Here is a 14,316-nt window from a genome sequence, read left to right as displayed (position 1 = left end):
TTCAGGAGCACCTTGCCAAAGTCTTAGACCTGTCTTTATAGCCTCCATGCCCAAAGGGTCCATAGATGGGACCCAAATTATTACACCTAGGGACAACGCAAACTATCCCAGGTCTACTCTATGAACTTGTTAGCTCACAACAATCTTAGATGGTAGTGTGGGAGTATGGGGGTTAACTCAAACATCCCCAGTTGCTGGCCCATGATAGCCAAAAATCCAATCTGTTGCCAACTTCTATTGACATATTCCACAGTGATATTTCCAGATGTTTTCTTCTCTTCTTAAGAAGAACTACCACTACTTTAAGAAGAGCTAGAAGCTACTTTTTCTGTTGAGTTGCAAGGTGCCATCATGGGTTGGTTGTGAAGAAAGAAAGAAATTCTAGGATGTCAAAGCTTTGTTGAAATAGTTGGCCATGGGGTTCAGGTAAAGAGGCAGATGAACCCAAATTCAGCTTAATGGGCTGAGTCTGTAGGGGAGGATTCAAAGGATTAGAGGTTGTGACGAAGGTGAAGAACAAATTTAGTAGAATATGGGAGAGATGGAATAATAGGATATTTGAGACTTTTCTTGGTGGCTGAACTAGAATTTGTAAAGGGGACTTAACAGCTTCATTTCAACTACAGGGTAAGAATCAACAGAAGAGTTAAGAAAATTTAGTTGAAAATCAGAGTTCTGACAGCCATCTCCGTTAGAAAAAGTTTGAAAATTTGCCATAAGTAATAATTAAGAATCAACAATCCATCGACAGAGTACTTTTACTAAATAGTACTTTTGTGGCCTGAATGAGTTGATATAGTTTCCAAAGGGTGCCTAATATAACTGGTATTATTCAATGGAAGAACCTAACAATATCCATCATATTCATTCATCGCTCAGTGAAGCAATGTGTTATGCAGGAAATTATTCTGGCCTAGGAGTTTGAAAGCATAGGTTCTGTTACTGCCTCATTCTCCAGTTAGTTGTGTGAACTTTCCTGGAACAGTTTCTTTTTCTGTATAATCAGTAGGAAAGATGAGATTATCTTTAGGAGCCCTTTCAGTTCCGAAATTCTAGAAGTGAATTATAGTGATTGGCTGATGATAATTGTTATCCTAAATGAAATGTGTTATGAATTCTAGAGTCTTCCAAATGAGCTGATATAAATATTTTGTGTTTATCACGTATATTTTTAAAATTCACTCTAGTTTTATTGTCTTTTTTTGCAGGCTGCACATACCAAAACAGCAGGAGGAAGGTAAAAAAAATATTTTTCATTAGCCTTCCCATTCCTCCCCTCACACTTCCTTCCATTCCCCCATCAAAAATAAAAGATGGCAGAGGTCATTCCCATCATGGCTCTAAAATTTTTTTAATTATACCATTACCTACCTTACCACAGTCATTTACTTGGGGAGGGAGCTCTTAATCAGAGAAGGCAAAGATGTGAAGATTAAAAAACAGCTAAATTTAAAAAAAAATAATATTAAAGAGAAGAAGCTTCTTGGCTTCTTACTAAAATTGAAGTGGAGTGGTAAATGTAAAAATTGGATTTTAAAAAGAAATTGAAGAAGTTCAATTGAATTCAAAATATCTCTTTGGACTGCCTGCCAAGAAGAATGACTTGGGGAGTACGTTTCAGTGGATCATCTCAGTGATGTGTGTAATTTCTCTGATACATATTGCTACTTATTTATGTCCTTCCTATATCCATGTCTTCTTGTAATCTTCTCGTTCAATATCAATATTTGTTTTGTAAATTTTTGCCTTTTACTTATTTTCAAACTCCAGTTCCTAAGATACACAAGCTTTCATAGGCATCCCCGCCCCTCACTGCCACATTAAGTCATACCCATTCACTTCATAACCCTCTTTATGTTTTTCCTCCTCTCCCAATGCAGCTGAACACTTCAGTCCTTTCATTGATATCCTTCCTCTTCATTGGTGAGTAAATTTTACTTAGCAGATGAGTACTTGTTTATGAACCTATAAAAATGTCATCACTCTCACATTTCTAAGTTTACCAAGCTGACTATATCAGAGTATTAGAAAATTTTGTCAGGGGCAGCTAGGTGGCTCAGTGGATAGAGCACCAGCCCTGAAGTCAGGAGGACCTGAGTTCAAATCTGGCCTCAGACCAAACACTTGACACTTACTAGCTGTGTGACCCTGGGCAAGTCACTTAACTCCAATTGCCTAAAAAATAAATAAATAAATAAATAAATAAATGAAAAGAAAATCTTGCCACTGAGAAGTTTGCTATTCCACAAATATTCTCTGTGTCCGTGCTTCCAACTGTTAGCTTGGGTAATTAAGCATTAATGTATCTTAAGCATTTATACATTATCTTTGGAGGACTTAAGAGTTTTTTTAGCTTTATAATTACTGTGTGGGTGGGTAAGATATCAGAAAAACCAAAAATATACTAAAGAATATTCATTTCTATGCATAGTATTCATCTTCAAAAGTTTCAGAATTACTGACGTAATCAGGTTTGATGAGAATTCTACCAATCATGGTCAGAATTTAAGAAATACTCTACTTACTGCCTTAAGGGTTATTTATATTTTAATAAATTATATGCTATTCTTGTCTCAAGAAAAATAAGATTTGGATTTATTCACTCATCATAATGAAGCTTGTTTTGTGAATGCATTTCTTGTCATGTCCTTCCTTATTGCCTTGTATTCTGTGCCAGACTTAAAGTGAACAGGTAGAAAGATAAAGAAAACAGTTCATAGACAGTATGAAATAATATGTAGACAAATAGTCATGAAGACATTTAACTATTGCATAAATATAAATATAATATTGGAGTATTCACTATGACCTAATGATAGAGTATCATACACAACTCAAGTCAGTCTCTGTGACGACAGTGAAGTATTGGCTTTGAAACTAATGGAGGTGAAAACCTTGACTTCACTACATCTGGAGGAGAAGGAGCATTTGTATAGATGCCACACCCAATTTATCAATGTAATTCATGTCAGTGGCTGATTTGAGAGGAAGAGTTACTTTAATACTTTCTCTATGTAACATACATAGATTTTTCATAAGGATAGAATGTAGCACTTCAGAACATGAAGCACTACTTTTGTGGAGCTGCCATTATAACAGTGAAAAATTGACATGCTTGAATTTGTGAGGCATTTGATCTTTCATGTGGCTGCCTGGTGAAGTGAATTACCAAAACCTATAGTCCAGTAGCTATTTCAAAAGTGCTTTTAAAATGCCCTTCGCATTATGTTCATGTAAAAATGACTTCAACATAATCAGTTCTCTGAACTTCATCATGAAGTCATTCCAAGGCATGTGTAAAGTCGTAGTGAGATTACACTGAATAGCTATCCCTTCATTTAATGAGTGCTTGGAAATGTCTTCATGTGGAGTTAGGGTGGTGAAAAGGTTGTCAAGAGTGTTAAGTTGCTGACATTGCCAGCACTCATAAATTTCTGTAGAATTTTTAAGTCACAACTGGATATTTTATTGGAAGTGATAGGATTAGAGCAAATGGGAGAAATGGGAGAAAGCTGTAATGCAGGAAGATGAGGGGTAAGAGGTAGAGTGAAGGATACCAGGTATAGAAGGAACCATAGCATTTCATGAATAACTTGTCCTTAACAATGTTTTATTAAGTTTATGGTGATTAGTCTTATTCAGGTAGATTATTTCAGAATTCCTAAGCATTCCTAATTCATTTATTGCCCTTGAGAGAAGCAATTGAATATTACTAAATAAGATAAAATTTCAGAAAACTTAAGCACAATGACACAATATTATTCACAAAAATTTATTTTGGGTTACTCCTTAGATCCTAATAGAATTTCTGAAATACTTTGGAAAGTCTTCCAAACCTGCAGAGAGTGGAAGGGAATGAAATAAGGAGAGCCCCACCTGAAAGATGCATGGTGTTGCTGTACAATAAAGTACAATTGTTTAAGCTTTACAACATTTAGCAATTTATTTGGTCATAGCAAATGAGTTACTGGCAGAGATTTAAACAAACTCAAATTGATTTCTAACAGCCAGAGGTTGCATGTGACATAGAGTATTTCATCACTTCACTACTTCAAGAATCCATGAGTTCATTGGTGTGCTTGCAGATCCTGACACCTTCGTGCCTTAGAGATGGTCTTCATGGCCAACAAGATGCAACACCTTGTTGTATTTCCACCCCTCTGGTGGTAAAACATACACACACACACACACACACACACACACATTTTATAAAATTTTCTAAAAAGGTGGTATTTCTAAAAGGATACTTGACAGCTACGAAAGTTAGCACACATCTTTAAAAAGACACATATGGTGTTGGATAAATGTTCAAGTTGTACCCAACTTCATTCCTTCCACAACTGAAGCCTATCTAGGGACTTCACTTTATGTGGGTTCTTGGGTTAGGTCTTCAAAATAACAAGGGCTTAGAACCATATATAATAATAGGAGGACATAGCGCCTTTGGACACTGCCCACCTTTAGCAGAGATCACTCTCTACAAATGAAAATTTGTCATGTTTTTGAAGACTCCAGAGGAGATTCCACCATCTCTCTAAAAAATCCATTTGAATGTGTAACAATTCTCAATGTTAGGAAATTCTCCTTACGTCTAGCATATTTTTCTTGTGGTACAATTTAATTCTTATTGGTCCATTGTCAGGAGAGATGGAGAACAGCTGCATTAGAATCAAGCACATAGTTGAAGATTTTAAGTAGTCCCTCAATCTTTTTTTAAATGGGTTAAATTATAGCAGTTATTTTAATCATAACCCTTTCATTATCTTTTTTGGCTATTACTGAATCCTCCAAAGCTGAACACAACACTTCAGAAAAAAAAAAATCTGACCAGTTCTGAGTATAATGGGAAAACTATCAAATGCTTCCTACAATTTTGACTCTCATTTACACATCTCTATTTAAGACTGGGAATTCACTGTTTTAGGTATATATTGTATAAAAAGAGTACCTAATTATGTATTTCATTATCTTTTCCATTATGACTAGTAATTTTTTTTCTTGTGTACTAGTATGTAGTTAGTTGCAATTAAATGCTTCACATCTTGTATTGGTGCAGCTTAATTTTTACTCCCCAAAAGGTATCACTTTACATTTATTTATTTATTTAGTGAAGCAGTTGGGGGTAAGTGACTTGCCCAGAGTCACACGGCTAGTGAGTGTTATGTGTCTGAGGCCACATTTGAACTCGGGTCCTCCTGACTCCAGGGCTAGTGCTCTATCCACTGTGCCACCTAGTTGCCTTTTACATTTATTTTTTAAAGTAAATTTTATTCATTTTTTTATATCACCTAAATTTCCCCAGGTAATATTCTCCCCTCCCCTCATGTCCTCCCACTCAGAGCCAAAGTATATAGACAAAAAATATTTTCTTATTTTTATTTTTATGAATTTCTGCAACACTATTAGCATGAACAATTTAAGATTTACTGGAAAAGAATGGGGTTTTGAGGAGATTGGATTAGGGATTGTGTGTGCAGTTTGGAAAATGGGTGGGATTAATGGGAAAATTCCTGAAAAAAAAAGGCTTCTGTGACAGGTTCTCTTTCTTTCTTGTAATTAAATCCTTCCACTAATAGATATGGGTAGATCATCAGAGTCATGACATTTCAGAAAAAGTTTGAAGGAAGTTTAGCTTGTGGATAATTCCTATCCTGCTTATCAACCCCTGGTGTCCTGATAAATTAAGAGATTAATTTCAGAATCCCTCTAGTCTCCCACAGATACATACAGAGAAGCAAGACCCTTTAGGGAAATTCCATTCTCAGTAACTTAGTAGACAAGACCCAGGTTCCTGTACCCTGACCAGGATCAAAAGATACACATTCATGACCTAAGAAAGAAAGGGATTGGTAGCCAGGTGCAGAGGATGGTGCTTCATGAGAAGACAATTCTTCCATAACCTCACTCACTTCATATGCCCAGTTACTTACTCTGAAGAGAATTTCCCAATCTAGCTTGAGGGGTGGTTAGGTTAAGATAACCAGCAAATGCTCAGGAAGTTACATTGTTAGCCAGTTAGCTACCAGATGCTGTAACTGGTAGTGGACAGTCAGCTGATTTGAGATTGATGTGAGATTGGGGGGTGATGAGGATTGCAAGACTATAGATGGAGACTGGAGATATTAAACCAGGCAGAAGCTGGAACTATGAAGGTGTATATACATGGGTGTGTGGGTGTGCTGGTCTGGCTGTTCAGAGGCAAGGAAAAGTTGGGGGTTGGGAAGAAAAAGGGAATTCTTTATACAGCATTTCCAGAGCCTGGTATCATTTTTATGATACCAGAAAGGACTCTGTGGCTTTCTACCACTCTTATGCTACCTGTGTCCTAGGAAATTCTATTCCACTGTGGTTTTGGTGGTTGATGATGGTCTTAAGCAGTAAAACTTGGCTGATGACCATGGGTAAATTTTTAAATCTCATCTTCTATAGGAAGCCTTTCTTGATTCTCCCTTAATCTAGAGCTTTCCTTCTGTTGATTATTTCCAGTTAACTCTGTGTATAATGTGTTTGTACATAGTTGTTTGCATATTGTCTTCCCCATTAGAATGGGACTGGTCTTTCTTTGTGTGCCCATTGCTTAGCACAGTGCCTGGCACATAGCTGATATTTAATAAATGTTTATTCACTGATTAACTTAGTTTTAGTTCTCCAATTTTAAACAAATATTGATCTGATATTATCAACTGGCTAATTAAACTTATTGTTGCATGTATGTAGATGCTATGAAATAGATTATGTTTGTTTAATGAAGACAGGCTGAATTTTAAAATTTGCCCATGGTTCAGTCAGATTTGCCTACTTAACACCATCATCAATGACCAATACCAGAATGGAAGAGAACCTCTTGGGATACAGATGAGTCTTCAGCAAAGGAGACTGATGAGTAAGCAGGGTCACAAAAATCGAGAGCAAAGAGACTATAAAAGAGAAGAGGGTTATTGACAGTGTCAGAGGGCACAGAAGGATCAAGAAGGATGAGGAATGGAAAAAGGCCATTCGATTTAGCAGTTAAGAGATCATTAACTGGATATTCAGTTAAACAATTTAAGATAAATGATGAGGCTGGAAGCCAGATTGTAGAGAGCTAGGAAGAAAGTGAGAGGAAAAACAAGAAAGTGACAGGAAGGAAAGTGGAGGCAGCTCTTATAGCTAGCCTTTTCAAGGAGTTCGAGATGATCACTGAGATGACGTGGATGGACTGAATGAAGGTTTTTTAAGGAAGGTTTATGGAGACATGGGCATGTTTGTTAGCATTAGAGAAGCAGACAGGGCAAGATCGAAGATAAATGAGAGTGGGGATGATAGAGGTGGCAATCTATTGGAGAAGACGGGATGGAATGAGATTGCTTGTTCATGTATAAGAGTTTTCCTGGGCAAAGAGAAGAACCACTTTTTCATGGTGAGATAGGAGTGAAGGAAGAGATAGTGGTAGAAAGCACCTAGGTGATATGAGAAGAAGAGGAGGGAAGAAGAGAGCTCTCAGTGAAAGGCCTCAATTTTTTTTTTCAGTAAAATATGAGGCAAGGCTCTCAGCTGAGAGGAGGACAACTTCTGTCTAGGATAGGGTTGGATATACTCTCTCCTCTGACTCAAAGACTGTGAAATTCCTAGAAATCTGGGAGCTGACTCTGTGCCATCTAGGGGTGGGGTGGGATTGAGTAACATGGGGAGAGAGAACAGATTCTGGGAAAAGCAAACTCAGCTTGGGAGCTGACTGAGAAACTATGAAGTGGCATAACTTCTGGGGAAAGGTAGTTCCTCTTTAAACTGAAGTGAGGAAAAAGAGATTGAGGAAGAAATGTGAATAAAGGACAACTGCATCCTCCCACATTCCCCAATTCTTAACCCTTCATTGGGCAAATGTCTTCTTATCTATGACTCCTTGTGACACTGTATCTATTTACGTGATTATGGTGTTTTACTTAAGAATGACTTGCTCCCAATTTTGTTACTATGGTCATCTTTTTTAGCAAGCCTCCATTTAAAAAAATTTTTTTCTTGTGAATTAAGGGAATACAGGCAAGAATGCTTAATTAGCATTCTCTTAGATAATACACTGAAGATTTCTCTTCATTTTCAAATAATGTTTTTCTTCATATTTTCTTAGCTAATACTAGATGTTTTGTAATTCTAAAGTGCAGAGAAGAGGAGATAGTACATACTAGCTTAGTTCTCTTTATAAAGAACTGAAACCCTCATGTTACAGAAGAGCCATCACAGGCAGTCTTTGAGGAGAACAGTGATAAATTATCTACCAAAGGAAAAAAATGCATTTTTATAAAGCTGTTAAAAGGAAAAAAAATTAGATCTTTAACCAAATGTGAGAAAATGCTGATATCACCTGTACCTGAAATTCCAGTCACTCAACTGCTCTCTTCTTCATGTACAAAAATTGACTGAAAGTGATTCATCTAAGGTATAGTATAATGTAGAATCTTAAAACCTTCAAATTGGAAGGGATCTCAGAAGTAATCCAGTCTAATGCGCACATGATCCGGAGACCCCTCTACAACATTCCCCACTAAGCCTCTACTTGGAAGGCCTCCTAGTTGAGTGAACCTATTACCTCCTCGGTTCATTCCACTTTTGGTTAGCTCTAATTATTAGAACAGAGGCAGCTAGGTGACTCAGTAGATAGAGCTCTGGTCCTGCAATCAGGAAGACCTGAGTTAAAATCCGACCTCAGATGCTCACTAGCTGTGTGACCCTGGACAAGTCACCTAACCTCTGTTTACTGTAAACAGGAGACGGAAATGGCAACCTATTCCAATATTTTTGCCAAGAAAACCTCATATGGGTCATGAAGAGTCAGACACAATTGAACAACAATTGTTAGAGTATTTTACATTAGTGTCATAATAATGCTTGCTTTGCTGTGAATTACAACCTACTTAAACATCTTGAATAAATATATAAATATATTTAATTAAAAAAACATGTTCATAGCTTCATATTCCAAATGAATAAAAAATTCCTCCCCTTTCTTACTATAATTTTGTTTTTAGGGTGTTCAATAGGATGTCTAGAAATCTAAAGATTATGTAGCAATATCTCAATTAGTAATAAACCTAGTAATAATTTTCAGGGTAAAGGTATGGTATATCCTAGGACTGGAAAGTCCTAGCCAAGAGAATACTAGTCTATTGTGCCATCAAAAAGAAAAGTATCCAATATGAAATACTTTAGATAATATGTAAATTGTTTGCATATTAAAAGTGTTGTGAAAGTTATTTAATGTATCTATTTTTAAACAATCACCCAAAATAGAGTAGGTATGCCATCATACCAAATTGATGTATGAGAAGGAAAACTGGGTTTTGAGAACCTGAATTCAAGACCTCAGTTTGTAATCACAGTCTGGTTAACAAGTATGCTTTATTCACTTACGTAGATATTAGGCTGAACTTTTGTGTGATTGTGGATCTCAGCAAGTAGACTTTGCAGTATTCTAAGGCTAGATGCAGTTAGAACAGTGTCAAACAGGAGCATCTGTAGGATATTGCCATATATAAGGAAAACACTCTTTGACTTGGACTTTTGGTTATGCATCCTCCATGACAGTGGCCTTTGGTGGGCATAGGTCTCCATGCTTTATGCCTATAGAACTAGAAAGTCATCAGTGTTTCCTCACCTTCAACTCTTATAACCTCTAGCTCCCTTCATGGTTCAACTCAAGGACCACTTCCTTCAAGTGGCCCTGCAGTCCCTCTCAGGTATTATTCCCCACCCCAATCACTTTATCATCTTGTACATATTCTATATTTACTTACCTGTGAATGTGTTGTGTCTCCCTACTAGAATGTAGGCTTTTTGAGAGCTAAACAGTCTAATTTTTACTTAATCAGTGCTTGCTGATTAACTGTTACATCTTTGAGTAGAATCTTACATGATTTTAACACATGCATAGAAGACATTTTGTTGGAGGAAAATCTTTAACATGGCATTCTGTTCAATGTGATAAAATACTTTCTCATAGTCAACAAATAAGCACAGTGAGATCTAGTATATTCCATAATTTTTAGTCAAATGTACCCCTGTGGACTCATCTTCAATATTGATTGGGAAAACCTCTCATTCTCTTCTTATGCCATCATTGAGGGTGCCTTTAAAACATTGGACAATTTGTATTAACTGATACATATAAAGAAAGTAGAACCAGGAGAACAACAATATAGGCAAAAATAACACTAAAAACAGCCAAACATAAGCTAATTACAATGAACAATCCTGGTCTGGAGGCCAGATGATGAATTAACTTCCCTTTCCTGTCATTTTAGAGGTATAGGTCTGCCAGGGCAGAAAGTTGCATACACTACCAGACATGGTCATGTTGTCAGTTTTTTTTTTTTTTACAAGGGAGTTCAATGGCAAGCAGGTATTTATATTGAGAGTGACTAGTATATAAAACAAAATATGTCAATAAAACTTACAGAAAGTATACCTTCCATAACTATTGATTATTCTCATAAAGAGAATACAGCTGGGAAAGAAGACATATGGATTGATATTAATATTGTCAATCAATTAACAAACATTTATTAAGTGATAACTGTGGTCCAGTCATTGTGCTAAATGCTGGGAATCCAAAGTAAAATAAAAAACAGGCCCTACTTTCAAGGAACTCAAAGTCTAATGGGGGTGACAACATGCAAACAACTACATGCAAATAAGATATACAAAAGATCCACTGGTTTTACTCAACCTTTTTTTTTTTTTTTTTTTTTTGGTAATAAGATTAAGGAGGGAGGAATAACACTTGCGGTGGTGTTTTTTTACCTCAGGTATTTGGTATCCTCCCTTTCAGAAAGCTTGACAGTCAATCCCTCAATACATTGTAAATTGTCATCAGCTATACTCTCTCTTTCAGAGTCATCAAAGACCACTGGCAGGACAAAAGTTGGGACAAACAGAGATGGCTCCAGATGTAGTGGATAACCTTGGTATCTTTGATGTCTGTTCAAGCTCTAAGTGCTCCACAATACCTAATTTTGTTGCCTTTGTGGCTGTTGGAACAAATTGTTCTCATCCACCCATTACACCGGGGTAGTCTTCACATGCTTGGGGTAGACATCTTCCCAACTCCCCAAGAGATTTGAGGCCTGTTGGTTACCCTTCCATATGGCTGTTCTCACTGTTTACTATGTCTAATCCACCTATTCTTCCCCTTTGCTTTCTCTTCTGTAAGACTTCTACATTCCCGTACCATATTTTAATTAATTAATTTTTAGTTTTCAACATTCACTTCCATAAGCTTTTGAGTTTTAAATTTTCTCCTCCTCCCTCCCCAAGACAGTATGCAATCTGATATAGACTATACATATACATTCCTGTTCTACATATTGTCACGTTAGTCATGTTGTAAAGAAGAATTAGAATCAGTAGGAGACAAGAAAGAAGAAACAAAACCAAACAAGAGAAAAAAAAAGAGCAAATAGGATGCTTCCATCTGCATTCAGACTCCATAGTTCTTTCTCTGGATATGGATAGTATTTTCTATCATGAGATTTTTGGAGATGTCTTAGATCCTTTATGCTGTTTTTTTTTTTGCAAAAAAGTGGAGTATAATCACTATATGAAGCTTTAAAAATGTGCCATTACTTAAAAATCATTTATTACTAAACTGTATCACTGGCAGACAAACTGCATGGTTTACCTAGCACGGGAAGATGCAAGTCTTACCATATCATGCGATTTACTCACGGAGAGCCCACTCCCGTTGCAACTATGGCTCTTCGTTGGGTTGAGTGACAATACTATTAGTACTACAGTGCTCCAAACAACCCACACAAGTCAGCTTTCCGAAATACACTGACCATGTGGGTACGTTGAGAATTTTCGAAGCTCACAGCTCACAATACACAAAAGATAAATGCTTACCCATATGGCACTGGTGAACACATTGCTGCTTTGTTTACCTTTTAAGCAGCATGACATACAGAATTATACCATGCGACGATTACATGATGAAAGGTTATAAATCAATATTTGGACTGGAAAAAAAAACCCAGTGTGACGATTATGTGGTCTTGACGATTATGCAGTGAAATACAGTTGGGTTGGGTGTCCCACTCTTTGAGAGAAAATTCTCAAGACTACTTCTCCCAGAAAGTTGTATGCAAGTCTGCAGGCAGCAATGTGTGCTAACAGGAATGTTATTTGTAGTCATGCTGCTAGTACCTCAGGGACTGTGATATTAGAAAGTGCTCCATTCTTTGTCTTTGATATAGTTCACTATAGAAGTAGTCACATTATTTTTTCACTTTTCATCCACTTGCTGTGATACTTCAAATTTCATTCTTAAATATTCTCAGGGCTATCTGGCTTAATTGAGTCTCTTCTCAAGCTTTTTTTGCAAATTTGCTTTTCTTTCCACCCATTATTATTATTTGAAGCAATACTGCTCATCTTTCACCATCCTTCTCTATAAGATTTTATAAATAGTCTACATTCTAAAATAGTGTTACCCGTGGTTTCCATATCTGTCCACTTGGCAAGGAATTTATTAGTTGAGATGATTTTTAAGGTTTTTTACCTCATTGTGGTGGTTGATTCATATCAGTTAAACTTCCCTATGAAGTAGTGATGGTGTAAGGACACAAGATTTATATTAGGGTAGACTATCCTGCCAACTATGCTCATTGTAAGGCTAGATATAAGAGAGTTGATCTGAAATGCCAATTGTAGGGATGCAGATCCTCCAAGACAATACTGAGATACCAGAGAAAGAGAGGGGCCCATGCCTGCTTGGTTATAAGTGTATGTAGGCTTATTAGGGTTTGTTGGGTTAATTGAGTTGTTTGAGGGAGTTTACTCATGAGACTCAGACTCGGTCTTTGCAGGAGGACAAAATGGTGTAATGGATCCTGTACCAACTCCAGGCCAGGTCAGATATTATATAGAAACAGAACAAAGAAGGCATGGTGCCAAGGATGGCCCAGAGTCACATGCAGGTTTTCCCATTGGATAATTGGAGCTGCTTTCGCTGTTTACATTTACTCAAGGTAGTTTACATTTTTCAGTGGGGTAACAGGCCACGTTCCTATTCTGGCCTACCTCTGTGCAGATGGCCTGTGTCAGTGTCTATTCTTTTATTCATTTCCCATTTGAGCTGCATCAATAGCTTATTTAAAGAGGCCCTATTAGAGTTTTAATTTAATACCTTCTCATTTTTATTTTTTCTTGTAACAATTTGATATTTATCTTTGTTCTAACAAGTCAATGGTTTGGCTGTATATACGTGTGTGTGTGTGTATGTGTGTGTGTGTGTGTGTGTGTGTGTGTGTGTGTGTGTCTTAAAGAAAATATCCTTGATATATAGTTAAAAGGCTTCTGTAAGTTTGGCCATTTTCATTTGTCAGTCCTGAGACATAGTTTCCAATATAGTTTCCATAATCCTCTATTCATATCTTTTTATTGAAGTCACCAAATATTAAAGTATATGTTGATTTAATTTGGAGGGTCTTATTGAGTAAAGTAAAAGTAAGTAAAAATTTTTTTCTTCATCTTCATCTCCTGGCAACAGATAGTACATGAGCTCTAATTATCTTCATGGTGGTCTTTTTGCTAATGTTCATAATGAGCACTGCCATACAAGGTGACTGAGTGTCCCATCAATTATGTTTCTTATTGCCTTTGAGCATACCAAGTCCATCATTTATTTGCCCCACCAAGAAAAATCTGGGAGTCTTTCTTCTTTATCACAACTTTTGTTTTCTGATTTTATTTATTGTGGGAATACCAAGATTTATATGATTTAGTCTTTTAGAAGTATATCCATTTGATCATTGGACATTTAGACTACCTAGAGTTAATATTTATAGATGACCTAAAAACTGTATGATTCTTAGCACCTTATGCCCTCTTTTCATCTATTCTATCTTCATCACTAGAGAAGTGGAAGAAGACTGGACCGGACTGGACTGGACTGGGGGCCCTTTTGTATTTCTCATTGTTTCATAGGTTGCCATGGACGAAGAATTCAGTGGGCAGTATAGTGTTTATGAGTTTCTTCAGATCTAGTGGCCAGTATACTGTTGATGAGTTTCTTCAAGTTTAATTAGGCTGGTCCTTGGAAAGACTTATACTAATACTGTTCTTGAAAATTTTCCAGAATGGTATCATCTGCAAGAGTTTGCATTTCACTGGCATAATCTTTGATCAAGGGTCATCTGCATACCTTGAAGAGGCATCAGACTTTTATGGATATTATAATAATAATAGTAATTGATATTGATATGGCACTTTTAAAATTTGCAAATAACTCTCTACATAGGTTGCATAGGTGATGGCAGAAACTAAATTGAAAATAAAAAAAAT

The 14,316-nt window shown here is 36.6% G+C and overlaps 1 protein-coding gene across 1 annotated transcript in view; it reads left to right on the top strand.

The window, feature by feature from the left end:
• CCDC7 (coiled-coil domain containing 7) overlaps nt 1-14,019 on the top strand; it is a 120,944-nt gene extending 106,925 nt beyond the window's left edge. Inside the window, exon 17 of the mRNA XM_027841566.1 lies at nt 13,960-14,019. Coding sequence (XP_027697367.1) covers nt 13,960-14,019 — 60 coding nt within the window. The remainder of the gene's footprint in view (nt 1-13,959) is intronic.
• Nucleotides 14,020-14,316: the final 297 nt, after the last annotated feature.

The sequence above is a fragment of the Vombatus ursinus genome, unplaced genomic scaffold (assembly GCF_900497805.2).
Source record: "Vombatus ursinus unplaced genomic scaffold, bare-nosed wombat genome assembly UNPS02014861.1, whole genome shotgun sequence".
NCBI lineage: Eukaryota > Metazoa > Chordata > Mammalia > Diprotodontia > Vombatidae > Vombatus > Vombatus ursinus.
The sequence above is the reverse complement of the archived record's forward strand: the minus strand, read 5'-3'. Positions and strand labels throughout refer to the sequence as shown.